This window comes from Diospyros lotus, chromosome 6, assembly GCF_014633365.1.
Source record: "Diospyros lotus cultivar Yz01 chromosome 6, ASM1463336v1, whole genome shotgun sequence".
In the NCBI taxonomy this organism is placed as follows: domain Eukaryota; kingdom Viridiplantae; phylum Streptophyta; class Magnoliopsida; order Ericales; family Ebenaceae; genus Diospyros; species Diospyros lotus.
The window spans coordinates 8,111,331-8,124,058 of NC_068343.1; the positions used below are offsets into that span (position 1 = coordinate 8,111,331).

Sequence of the window (12,728 nt, forward strand, 5' to 3'; positions counted from 1 at the left end):
GATCACGCACACCCTCCCTCTTTATATGAGTTAAGAGCCTCAGATTAGCATCAATCAATTCTTGCTCCCCCTTCATAATAATATGAATGATGGGATTTTCTTCAAAAGATGATTTCGGACGAGATATCTCAGATTGGCAAATAATAAGCTGGAAGAACAGAGGGGTATGGGGGGGGGGGGGGGTAGTTTGGACATTTAGGAATGACAAACGGGGTCGCCCAGAGAGGAAAAAAAGGATTATAGGATAAGAGAAAGCGCACATTTAGTCGTGATGATGGAGTTGGGGGGTTGTCACGTGAACCTGAAAAAGAAAACTCCAATACAAATACAAATGTACATTAATACACAATTGTCCATTGTTATAATTTATTTAATCTCCAAGATGGTCCACAAACCACATCTCTCCTTTTTCTTTCTGTGTAAAATTTAACAGTGGGGGGCTGAAAGAGAACTCTCACTATGGGCTTGCCAGTGGAGATGGAGGAGTGCCCATCACTAATTTATTTCCATTTGTCTTCTTCTTCTTCCTCTTCTCAACCATTTTTTCTTCATTCTAATTTACGCAAGTTTTCTTTTAAATTTACGATTTAATTTTGGTATCTTTGCGTAAGTGACAATTTATTTACTAGTGTGCTTCTTCCCCGTCGGCTACGTTTGGCTTTCGGAGGTGAGATTGAAGCGCCAAACCTCGTCGTTTTCTTCTGCACTCTGTGTGTTTTTTTCTCACGGTCTTCGAGATTAATTTACTCTTGCTTCTTATCCAACTGCATTCCTCTCTCTTTCTCTCTCTCTCTCTGCCTTTCCTTCACTCTCAACTTTCCCGCTCTCCTCCTCGGGGTCGGTCTGCGTTCTTAAATCTGGATTTTTTTATTGCCCAACTTTTGTTTAGCGAAATTTGATGATTGTTTTCTTTTGGAGGGTGGTTTGCAGTTTGGGCAATTTTTGATTTGTTTTCTCGGTTATTTTCCAGGAAGCTGGAAGATGAATACAAGAGTCCGCTCTAACGTTCAATCCATGAAAGCCGCTTCGACTCCGCAAATAGTAATAGTTCTTGTTCCTTTTAGTGTAATTTAATGCTTTCAGATGAGAAAAAGGAAAAAGAAAATTGAAATGGCTGCAAAATGTTAAAATTTGAGATTCTGGGTGACACCAGAGAGAGTATCAGAACCAATCCTTCATTTACTGTTTCTGCCTTTCTCTTTATTTTCTTTTTCTGAATTCAATTATTATTGTTATTTTTATTTCTATATATCATGGCATCTGGAATGTCCTTGTGGACTGAAAAGCTGGCTTCTTTTGATCCAAATCTCTGTTACGCTCTTCAAACCTTGAAGGAACGAATAATTTCCCTACTCTTCTACACCATGTTTTTACTTATCCCCACAAGATTTGAATTTGGATTGCCATAGCAGAAGAAGATGGAAGTGCAGCGCAGCAAATCAATGGGTCCCCAGAAAACCACCACGAATCAGCGTCAATCCAGCAGAGAAAAAAAATTGGCTTTACTTCAAGATGTATCAAAATTCTCTCGACCAAACATTGTGGTTTCATTTTTATCATTATGTTCGCTTCTAGCATCGGTTGACTTGTCGAATTTGATTATGGATTTGCAGGTCGATAAGCTGAAGAAGAAGCTAAAACATGAGGAGAATGTTCACAGAGCATTAGAGAGGGCTTTCAATAGACCTTTGGGTGCTCTACCTCGCCTTCCTCCTTATCTCCCTCCATATGTGAGTGCATATATATATAATTCAATAGCTACTTCAATAGATCTATATCTTGATTTACCCTTCGTTTTGGATCAAATCATCCACGGAATAGATGCAACAACGAGAAGTATTAGGAGATGCCCAGATGAATTCAACTTGCCAATCAGCCATCTAATTCTCAATTCTTGAATTTCCGATATAGATTTGTGTAAAAATGTAATGTGGAATGTGATTGTTATAAATTCAGACGCTAGAGCTTCTTGCCGAAGTAGCTGTGTTGGAAGAGGAGGTTGTTCGGCTTGAAGAACAGGTTGTGAATTTCAGACAAGGTCTATATCAGGAAGCTGTTTACTTAGCATCCAAGAGGAATGCGGAGAACACAATTGATTCATACAATCACTTGCCGATTAGATATTCAAAACTGGACGAATCAGATTGTTTATCTCAGCAAGAAGCAAATTCAGGATTATCCATGGCACAACCTTTACATTCTCTTGCCAGAAGTGCCTCAAGTAGAAAATTATTGTCTCCAAACTGCATCTCTGATCAAACAAGTAACAGTTTAGGTCCGTCAATGAATGGAAAACAAACCCCAAATAAACTTAATTCTTCCTTGGAAGATGGGCGGGGAAAAGAGAACCGTTCGTGTTCTAATTCCGAGAAGGAAATGCAATATCCAGAAAATAGAACACCCAGTAAGAAGACTCCTGTCAAGAAGCCTCCAGTCAAGCCTGAACTGATACAAAAATGCATTGATTCACCCAGGTTACAGGTATATACTAAAGCAGATTTAGACTAGAATGCATCAATTTTTTTATTGTAAAAATGATCTTGGTTATTATTCTACAGTTGAACTATAGATTACTAGACCAAGAACGAGCACAAGAAAGTTCTTCCAGTTCGTCTGATGGTGGGGTGTCGGAAGCGGACAGTACAGCAAACAAAATCTCTGAGGACGTTTTGAAGTGCTTGTGCAGTATCTTCCGCAGACTCAGCACGGTGAAGGACAAGGCTGTTGAATCAAAGGCCATTGCTTCTGTGGCAGTGTTTTCTAATGAAAATATTCAGAAAGTAGAGTCTCAGTATCCTTATGGTATCTGTTCAGAATTCAGGAAGAGAGAAATTGGTCCCTATAAGCATCTTTGTTCAATTGAAACTGGTACAATTGATCTGAACAGGAAGACAAGTGCTTCTTTTTTAATCCACAGGCTAAAGTAAGTTGAAGTTCGTTATCATTCTAGTTTATCAATACTTGAGCATATATGCATTTGCTTTGTCTTGCTAAATGGTGAAATTATAGGTTCCTCCTTGGTAAGCTGGCTTCTGTCAACTTGGAGGGTCTTAGCCATCAGCAAAAGCTTGCTTTCTGGATTAACACTTACAATTCCTGCATGATGAATGTAAGTGACCTTTCACAGATGGCTTCAGGAATTCTTGAATTGCCTGAAAGTATTCAAGAATTTTTTTTTGCAAGACATTTTATGTCTTAGCAAAAAGTTCTTTCATTAAATTGAAAAACTGAAGCAGGAGTAATGTGCTATTGCCATCAATGTTTCAGGCATTTCTGGAGCATGGAATACCTGAGACTCCTGAAATGGTCGTCGCAAATATGCAGAAGGTCAATTCTCCTCTCTCTTTGCTAGCTATAAACTGGTTACAGTATGCTGATTTCTTTTGTTTCTATGTACTCTGTTTTGTTTAGGAAATTTTATTTTTGCCGACTATTGATCAACCAAGAATGGACATTTTATGATAATCAAACATTGTGGATCAGCTTGAAATTTATTTGACATCATCTTTTGGAAACTCAGACTGCCCCCTTCTTAGTTTTATATACAAGTGCAATGCATGTGACTCACAATTTTCCTATCATTGGTGAGAAAGTAGAAAGTTCTTAATTCACTAAAATGTCAATGTAACAACACTACTTGTTTCATTATGAATTTAAGTGCCGAAAATGGAATGTATTTAGTGGATTCACAATAAGGGTGTTTAACAGAAAATAATTGTCTACCAAATACGTATGGCAAGTGATTGAACTACAGACATGGACAAGCAGACATGACATTTTTCAGAAATGGATGACAGGATACAGTTGTTATGCGTTTGTTGATAAAATTATTTTTATATTTTTAATGACATAATAAAGTATCAAACCTATATTCCAAACTCATGAATAAGCATTTAAAATTCATAAGCCAAAAAATCAAATGAATAACTCTAATCTAATTTGCAATCAACTCACACAATCTAGTTGATGTTTAAAGAGCTAGAGAATAGAAATATGAAGGCTATGAAAATTGAACATCATGTAATCAAAAAGTTGAAAAATAAAATAATGATGCAATTGCCAAGTCGGAAAATTGAAGAGTCAAAAAGATAACCCCTTACTTTTTAGTCTTCGAAATGTTGCATGCACGTGTGTCCCCTCCTATATTCTTAGAAAAAAAAATTTAGTGTCGGACGCACCATATGGGTGTGTCCAACATATATCGGAGGCATGTTAGTGTCTAACAAGCCAGCTACATTGATATGACAACCCCCAGGGAGTGTCTCTGATTTTTAGGTGGATTGTAGTTCTCATTATCATTGTCAACTAGGGATGACAATTTGACTTGATCCTGTTGGGGATTAGCTCTTGCCTCAATTGAGTTGGGGTAAATGGTTATTGACAGGTTTTTTTTTTTTTCTTTTTTTTGGGGGGGGGGGGGGGGTGGTGATGAGGGAATCCTCTAGTCATTTTAATCAAGGATGGGCCAGGGATGGAACTGTATACCTCGCCCCTCCCCCACCTCTATATATAGTATCTAAAGTGTATTTATGTAATTATATTACTGAATTGTTGATTGATTTGGTATGAATATTTGAATGATGAAGTCTTGGGAACGAATTAGGATGGGGTTTCGAAGCTTAATGCTTCCTGCATATTGTAATTGAGTTGTCAGGCTTGCAGCAGGCTTTACATTATCAACAGCAAGCAGGGCACTACAAGCAACAAGCTTGCTGTGACTTAATGTTGTTTTTTTATTGTTATAGTTTGTGAGAATTTGAAAGCAAATTGTGTATTATTATTAAAAATTCATTGTAAATTATTTATTTATTATTGTCCAAGGTTCGGGGATCCTAGAGTTTAAGATCCATCCCCCTCTGGGGTATGGGGTGGGCTACAGGGAGTAGGGATCGGGGAGAGCAAACCGCACCTGACCTGTTGCAATCCCAATGTCAACTAACTTATATATCTAAAACTTTTGACATTTAAAGATTAGTGATAGATTCTCTTGGTTTAAAATTCAGATGGGAATTTACTATACATAATTTTTGGTTTTTGCAACCTGTGCCTACTCTTGCAGCCACTAAAACCATTATAATATCACTTTTGTTCAGTACTGACTTAACTGTAATTATGCTATCTTCAGGCAACCATAACTGTGGGAGGGAACTTGCTAAACGCAATTACTATTGAGCATTTTATCTTGAGGCTACCTTATCACTTGAAATATGTAAGTGGCATGTAGTGCACCTTTTTGATTATAGGTATTTATTTTCTCCTACGCAGAACTGCATAAAATCCTAAAGAGGATCTTGTTATTATCTTAAGAAAATTATGAATCTCTGACCTTTTTCTTTATATTTTTTTTTCCTATTTTGAATAGACTTGTTCAAAAGTTACAAGAAATGATGGAACAAGATCGTGCAGTATATTTGGATTGGAGTGGTCTGAGCCCTTGGTCACTTTTGCACTCTCCTGTGGAAGTTGGTCTTCCCCAGCTGTAAGTTTGTCAAGCATTTTGCCTAAGTTTGATTAGTGAATTCTTTTAATCAGGTAACCATTTCATGAGAACGCTTTTGTTGGAAATTAAACTCAATGGTGACTTGCCAGCCGATTTGTAGATCCAGGTTTCATCATAATAAAGCCAAGATAGAGGGAGAAGTCGTCGTTTTGTTTGAATTGCTCGTTCTGCAGTTTATTGTTGTTAATGAGGTTTTGGTTGCATATTTGGTTAAATTTAATTCATAAATTTGCAATATTTTGAGAAAGTTTTGTCAATGAAGGTGAGGGTGTACACTGCATCTCAAGTTGAGAATGAGTTGGAAGCTGCAAAGAGAGACTATTTACACGCAGCAGTTGGCTTTTCAACTGCAAACAAGTTGATAATTCCCAAGCTGTTAGATTGGTATCTTCTCGACTTTGCCAAGGACTTAGAAGCACTGCTGGATTGGGTTTGCTTGCAGCTCCCCAGTGAACTCAGGAATGAAGCACTTGAATGCCTCCGGCGAAAGGGGAGAGAGCCTCTTTCGCACTTGGTTCAAATAATGCCCTACGATTTCAGTTTCAGGTACCTCATCCACCAATGAAAAGATTACATTTCCTTCAAGGAAGCTTCAGTTCACATAATGGTAAGACCTTGGTATGGTAGATCTTTTATACCGGTGTATAAGATAATGCTTATTGCTGCTGTAAACTAGTCCTTGGAAGAAAGTATTGGGCTTGGTCATTGATTCATTCAAATTCGTTTTATATACATAAACATAGTGCATGATAATGGCAACTTCTTCATACTAATTCTTTTGTAAATTTGAACCGTTTTGACTCTTTTTCTCCTCATTTTGGCCTTCTTGTTTTGCTCGAATGGTTGAAACTTGAAAGCACTGTGACCATGAATTGTTTGAGGCATCAACATGGAGTACAGCTTTTGTTATGCAAAATTGAATGTTGTCAAAAAATAATAAAAGAATAAAGAAGAGAAAAATTGTGAATTTGGACATAAAGGGCCGTCAGTCTGGAGTCGATCTGGTTAGATATACCAAGGACCAGAAAATGACACGGCCATGGTGTGCTGGAGGCAATGACCAAACACATCGCGTTAGAGGGGGGGGGGGGGGGGGGGGGGGGGGGTACCGCAATTCTCTGTCATATAGATTACGAAATTATAATAGTTGGTGATGATGAATTTATGTTTACATTTTCAATTATCATGTATTTACGACCTGAAGATATAATTTACCTGTAATATAATATTATTAATATTATAACTGACGTAAGTATCACAATCACATAGAATATTTGATTCCTTGAAAGAAAGCAGTAAAGGCATTCGCCAACTATCATTCCGTAAAAGCATGCGATATAAGGACTTTTGACAGGTCATTCTACTTCTACATGCAACACCAGATGGGTGGTGGATCTGACAGGTAAATAAAGAAGAGACGAGCGTGTCAGGACAAAAAAGAATTGCTGGCAAATTCTAGAAATCTTTACTTGCACATATCACATGGGGCAGGCACCAGGAAGAGTAACGAACCTAACATTTGTCAGTGTCTCGGAACGGAAAGATGTAAACATGGCCTGATCGTCTACGTCTAGTCACTTTTCCGGCTACCCGTGAGCCATGCAAAACAACGCTGTCGCTTTACCGGCAGGGGTCAACATGAAGAAGGAAGTAGCCAAAAGGAAAACTATTATGGAACCTCACTGGGAATTGGTTCTCAATTTCTTCATCCTCTTCTTATTCACTGCGGAACTTATATTATACCCCTGAGCCTTGATTTCTTTTTGATGTTAGTTACCTTTATTTTCTGAGTGCAATATAAGTCGAGCACAAGAACTCTGAATCCAGCAATGAACTGAGTTGACAGACAATTTAAATGATGTATATGCTCAACAAGTACAAGAACTCTGAATCCACAATCCTCGAGCCAATAGTACAAATAATTGTCGAATCAGAAAGGAGAGGCATGCGAAGAATATTGGAATACACATCTATCAGAGAAGAAATACGCATCCTATGAGAGAAGAACACAAGCACGCAAGCAAATTGGTAGGCAAGATTCTCATCTACTAGAGAAGAAATAATACACGGCACCTATCAGCAGACCCCTTTCCTCTCCCTTTTTACCCGTTAAATAAACAACATTTCTATGAGAATTCAGTGGCAAAGGGTGATATAGAAAGAGAGGGATGTGGGGACTCCACAGCATGTGAAACAAAATTTGCCAGAGGTTAATCAGCTTCTGCGTTTAGGTGTTGGAACAATTCTCAGCTGAATGGTGAAGCAATAGGTCCTGTATGTGCATCTGATCTTTTAATGCTTCCCATACCACATATAATGCAGCCAGGGGATGTAAGTGCAGAAAATTTGGCCCCGCAGAGATCGCAAACATCATGTCCAATAGTTGACAGACGGCTAAGTGTGGCTGCACAGAACTGGGAGGGATCCTCTAAAGGATCAATGGATTTGTTGGATGAACCTCGCTGAACACATATGTCGATCAGGCTTCTCAACTCATCTTGCTTGGTTGGAGGTGCTTTAGACAGGAGGAGCTCAAGCATCTGCTTGGAATAAGCATAATTTTGCACCTCCATATTCCTTTTAATGGCAGTTCGAATGCAATTTATACGATGTTTTGCTTGAAGAGGTAATGATCCCAGATGGCGTGAGAGCCTTGCCATCTCATCTTTTGCACTGATGGCACTAGGTCCTTGGACTTTTTGCAGTCTCCCAATTTCCTGAAGGGAAGGGGAAAATGATGCAATTTGTGAAAAAAAGTTAATATATGGATACATCATAGATGATTCTAATTATGAATTATCATATTCAGTTAAGGGGGGGATGCCAAATATATGAAAAAAATAAAAAAAGCTTTTAACTTTTCAATTCAAGTGCTTCAGAGAGAGAGAGGGAGATTAAGTGCTGAAATAACCCTAACTTAAACAAGGCCACAGGTTAGATGGATTAGGGATAGCTAACGAATACTTGATCATACAAGCACTAGATGATTCAAATATTGAGTATGCTATGATCAAGATCAACCATGTTGGTTTAATTAATTAGCCCTTATCATGCATGCTTGGATACAATGACTACCTATTAAGTTAACACTGATCAACAATGTATTAGAATAAATCAACAACAATTATAAGCCTGAATCCCATCAGATAAATACAATATAATAACCCATTTAAAATTTCAATAAAAAGATGCAATTACAAGAAAATATAAGTGATATATGATCAAGGGACGTCTGTCATTTACTGCATTTTTTTTTTTTAATGAAGCTGTAAAGGATATTGCAAAATACAAGGAGTAAGTTATCCTTATTATTTAAATTGATTACAACAAAATCTTATGGCGGCAACTCTCTAGTCCAAGGAGTAAGCTGTAAAGGAATGTCTGCAATTGACTTTGCAGCCACAAATAAATAAAATATAGCAAAAATAATGTAATACTTGAAAAAAAATTCTAATAAGCTTTATTGAAGTAGCTACGGATCCCTCCAGTCAGCCAATTTAGATAGACCAATGGCAACCCTAAAAATGAACATGGTAAGGGTAATTCACCAAATTCTCATTTTGGGTTGCTTGGTCTGACGGAGCTACAAGCACCAACTATTCACAGATGAGATGTAGGAAAAGAATGCAGGAGAGCTTTAGGAAACTTAGGAAAAGATCTGCCTAAATTTAAGTTTTTAGTGGCCCTGGTGGGTTCTGATTTAGGAGAGCTTCTAGGTTTAGGTTTCAAAAGACTGGAGTTATAGGTTAGGGGTGAGCAAGAGTTTGGGTAAAACTGAATTAACTGAACCGAACCGACAAATTCGGTCGATTCGGTTCGGTTTTTCAAAAGGAGCGGTTTGGTTTGGTTATCTCTTTCCCTAAAAATTGGTTATTCGGTTCGGTTAAGTTATTTTGGTACAAATAACCAAAAAACCAAACCAAACCAAACCAAACCGTGTAGCCATAACCCCCCCCCCCCAACCAAACCGAACTGTGCACCCCCCCCCGACGATGTCTGCCGGTCGCATTACCTCATCTCTTTGTCCCTTATCTCTCCCTCCACCATCCCTTCGTCGATGGCAGAGACAAAGACGAAGTCAATGGTTTTTCGATAAGTTTTCCGAGTACTTCTATTTTACATTGAATGAAACCTAGATCTACTAAAATCCAACTATTAGATGCTTTTGATTTTTGGGTACGTGGGTCACCGTGGTTGGGGGAATCCGATGATCGACTCCGATCATTGGAATCACCGGTCGGCTAGGTGGCCAGCGACAACAGCAAGGTCGAACTAATGTTCGGTCTCTTGGTTATTTTGTGTTCTAGTTCGGTTTTCGGTTTAGTTATCATGGTTTAGGTTTTGGTTAGTTTGGTTTGTTGAGGTTAGTCGGTTGATTCGGTTCGATTATTACATGTGGTTCGGTTCGGTTTAGTTCAAGATTTTCAGTCGGTTCGGTTCGGTTATAACTGATTGCACACCTCTAGTTATAGCACCCATTTGGTTATGGTTTAAGAAACTTAACACATAAGCTGGTTCCCAAATCTGGTTTCAAGGAACTTATCTCAGAAGTTCTAGGGGAAAAAAAATGTTTCTGTTGCTTCAGTTTGTAATCATAAATGAAAACTGCATGCTAATAAAAGAATTTTCAAAATTCCTTAATTTTTTGTTCTAAAAACAATGAAAAAAAAATGAAAACTCAGAATAACCAAATAGGACCACAGTTCATAATGAAAAATGCTTGTTTTGTTTCAGTTTCAAAGTTCAAGTTGCACAATTTCTAAATATTGGAAACAGGGATGGCTACAGTTCATAATGAAAAATGCTTGTTTTGTTTCAGTTTCAAAGTTCAAGTTGCGCTACAGCTATAAACAAAATATCACAAACACATAACAACAACAATTACAAGCCTTAATCCCACTATTTTTTTTTAAAAAAAAAGGCCGTTATCCCACTAGGTGGGGAAACAATATCATAAACATGTACAAGGTTATTTTCTGCATGTAACAGAGAAGAAAATAAATATAGGTAGTGGTTACAGAAAAGGATTGATCACAGTTGCACAAAAAAAAAAAAAAAAAACCTCAACCATCATGGTGTCAATTCCTTTATAATGGAACCACTGCTAACAATTTGATGATGCTAGATTTCTAATTCTAATGGACTAGGACTCTATGTCAGTAACATTGCCAATCACACACACTTAGCCTACAGATTACAATTAAGACCCAAGGGAATATCCATGCCCAGCTAAGCTAAGATTTTAAAATATCCTCAAGTATAACGTCCCAATCACTAACATAAATATGATTTTCAATGACTCCAATTTATACCACCATAACTTAGACGTAACATTGCCAATCACACACACTTAGCCTACAGATTACATTTAAGACCCAAGGGATTACCCATGCCCAGCTACACTAAGATTTTAAAATATCCTCAAGTATAACGTCCCAATCACTAACATAAATATGATTTTCAATGACTCCAATTTATACCACCATAACTTAGACGTAACATTGCCAATCACACACACTTAGCCTACAGATTACATTTAAGACCCAAGGGAATACCCATGCCCAGCTATGCTAAGATTTTAAAATATCCTCAAGTATAATGTCCAAATCACTAACATAAATATGATTTTCAATGACTCCAATTTATACCACCATAACTTAGATGTATCATTGTTTTCTCTGCATTGCATACACTTCTAAATGGAAGTGGGAGCCATCGGTAATTTGTGTTTTCTACACAGAGGAACTTGAAGATTTTGACTGTGGTTCGGGTTCCAATCCCCAAGATAGTAGACGTGGAAGATAACAGAGATCTAAGTCAATTAGCTTATTGGGTGGGAGCCTAAAAGCTAGGAGCTAAGGTTCTCATTAACAGGCTAAAGCATGTACTTTGTAAGGTGATTTCAAATGCTCATACTAATTTTCTGGAAGATAATAATGCTTGTGGCTGGTAGGAGCTCAGAATTCCCACCTTCAATGTAGCATATCAAGTTTATTTTTTGCTCATTGATAAGGTTTAAATAAGGATTGCCCACAAACTTGTTCCAATGTCAACGAGCTTAAGCAACAAGACCCTCCTCGTTCTTTGTGTTTAGTTTAGTTATGAACTTCAAGTAATCGTTTGACAGGGTTCAGACTCTTCAGAGGTGTTTTGGGAGGTTTGCAAGTTGACAGACTAAGGATTCCCTGCAGGTAGTATTATCTCATTTGGTGTATGAAGAGACACCACCATCTACTATTGGGCTTTAGCTGAGCAGTTAGGCAACCTGCTACAGTTCTCTGTCTTAAGGTGGTCTTGGATACATCCCCAATATGTTTATGGTTTTATCCAACAATTGCATAAGATCTAATATTTGCCTTATCCTACGGGCAATTTTGTTATTTTTAAATCATGTTCTGCAAAAAGGACTAACAAAAAGAAAGTTTTTTTTTTTTTTTACCTCATTAAAAATCTCCATCACAGATTTTTTAAGCTTGCTTGCTCCTCTTCTATGGATTTTTCAGCTTAGCTTTTTCACAAAAGAGCTGGCTCCATACAAATTCTCAAGCAAGCTATCCCACCTCCTGTTGGGATTGGCAGCATGGAATGCAATGGATAGTGACTGTTTGGGTCTTCAAGGTAGTCTGGTGGCCTGAAATACATCCTCTTCAGAATGTCAATTAAATGATTGGGAAATTGGCTGAATAGGGATGCATGAGTGTTTCCTGTCCATGATAAGAATTTGATTGGGAGAGGAGCTATGGTCACCAAGAGGAGGTGAAAGACATGGTTTTTGATTCATCATGCCCAGGTGGCTGTATTTGAAGTCAACTCGATAGGACCATGCAAGACTGCAAAGAGCCTGTTTTCTGATTTAAGATTAGAATCCTATATAATTCAGTAGTTGGTTCTCAGGGCCCTTGAGCCTTCTTTAAATCAAGTGATTTTGCACCTTAGGGTTGGATACTTCATAAGCCCTGGCCTTGCCCAATATTTTATAGGGCTTGGGTAATTTATAAGCCCTTAGGCCAGTCTTGGGCAACATTTTAGGCTTATATTAGATTTAATGGAAGTGTTTGAGATGAAATCTTGAAGCCAAAACCTTACCTGCCATTATATATATATATATATATATATCTTATATGGTAGGTTTTATGGATTCAAGTAATTGGCTTTATTTGTAAAATATACAGAGTGACTTCATGAAAATATCACATTAGATATGAACTTTCAATCCCAATTTGAAAGA

At 37.7% G+C, this 12,728-nt stretch overlaps 2 protein-coding genes across 8 annotated transcripts in view; one reads left to right on the top strand and one right to left on the bottom strand.

Moving 5' to 3' along the window:
- Nucleotides 1-372: 372 nt before the first annotated feature.
- Nucleotides 373-6,315, top strand: LOC127804789 (uncharacterized). Of its 7 annotated transcripts, none has more exons than XM_052341810.1 (11): nt 373-837; nt 971-1,041; nt 1,410-1,514; nt 1,614-1,730; nt 1,957-2,481; nt 2,559-2,923; nt 3,010-3,109; nt 3,268-3,327; nt 5,126-5,209; nt 5,363-5,479; nt 5,763-6,315. In XM_052341810.1, the coding sequence occupies exons 2-11, from the start codon at nt 982-984 to the stop codon at nt 6,063-6,065; spliced, it is 1,836 nt and encodes a 611-aa protein (XP_052197770.1). In that variant the 5' UTR covers nt 373-837; nt 971-981; the 3' UTR covers nt 6,066-6,315. The 7 variants fall into 7 exon arrangements, with proteins under 7 accessions (XP_052197770.1, XP_052197771.1, XP_052197768.1 ...); XM_052341811.1 differs by having other exon boundaries at nt 1,413-1,514; XM_052341808.1 differs by having other exon boundaries at nt 373-667.
- Nucleotides 6,316-7,410: 1,095 nt separating this feature from the next.
- LOC127804887 (uncharacterized) overlaps nt 7,411-12,728 on the bottom strand; it is a 72,807-nt gene continuing 67,489 nt past the window's right edge. The window contains exon 24 of the mRNA XM_052341971.1: nt 7,411-8,217. Coding sequence (XP_052197931.1) covers nt 7,747-8,217 — 471 coding nt within the window. The 3' untranslated portion in view covers nt 7,411-7,746. The remainder of the gene's footprint in view (nt 8,218-12,728) is intronic.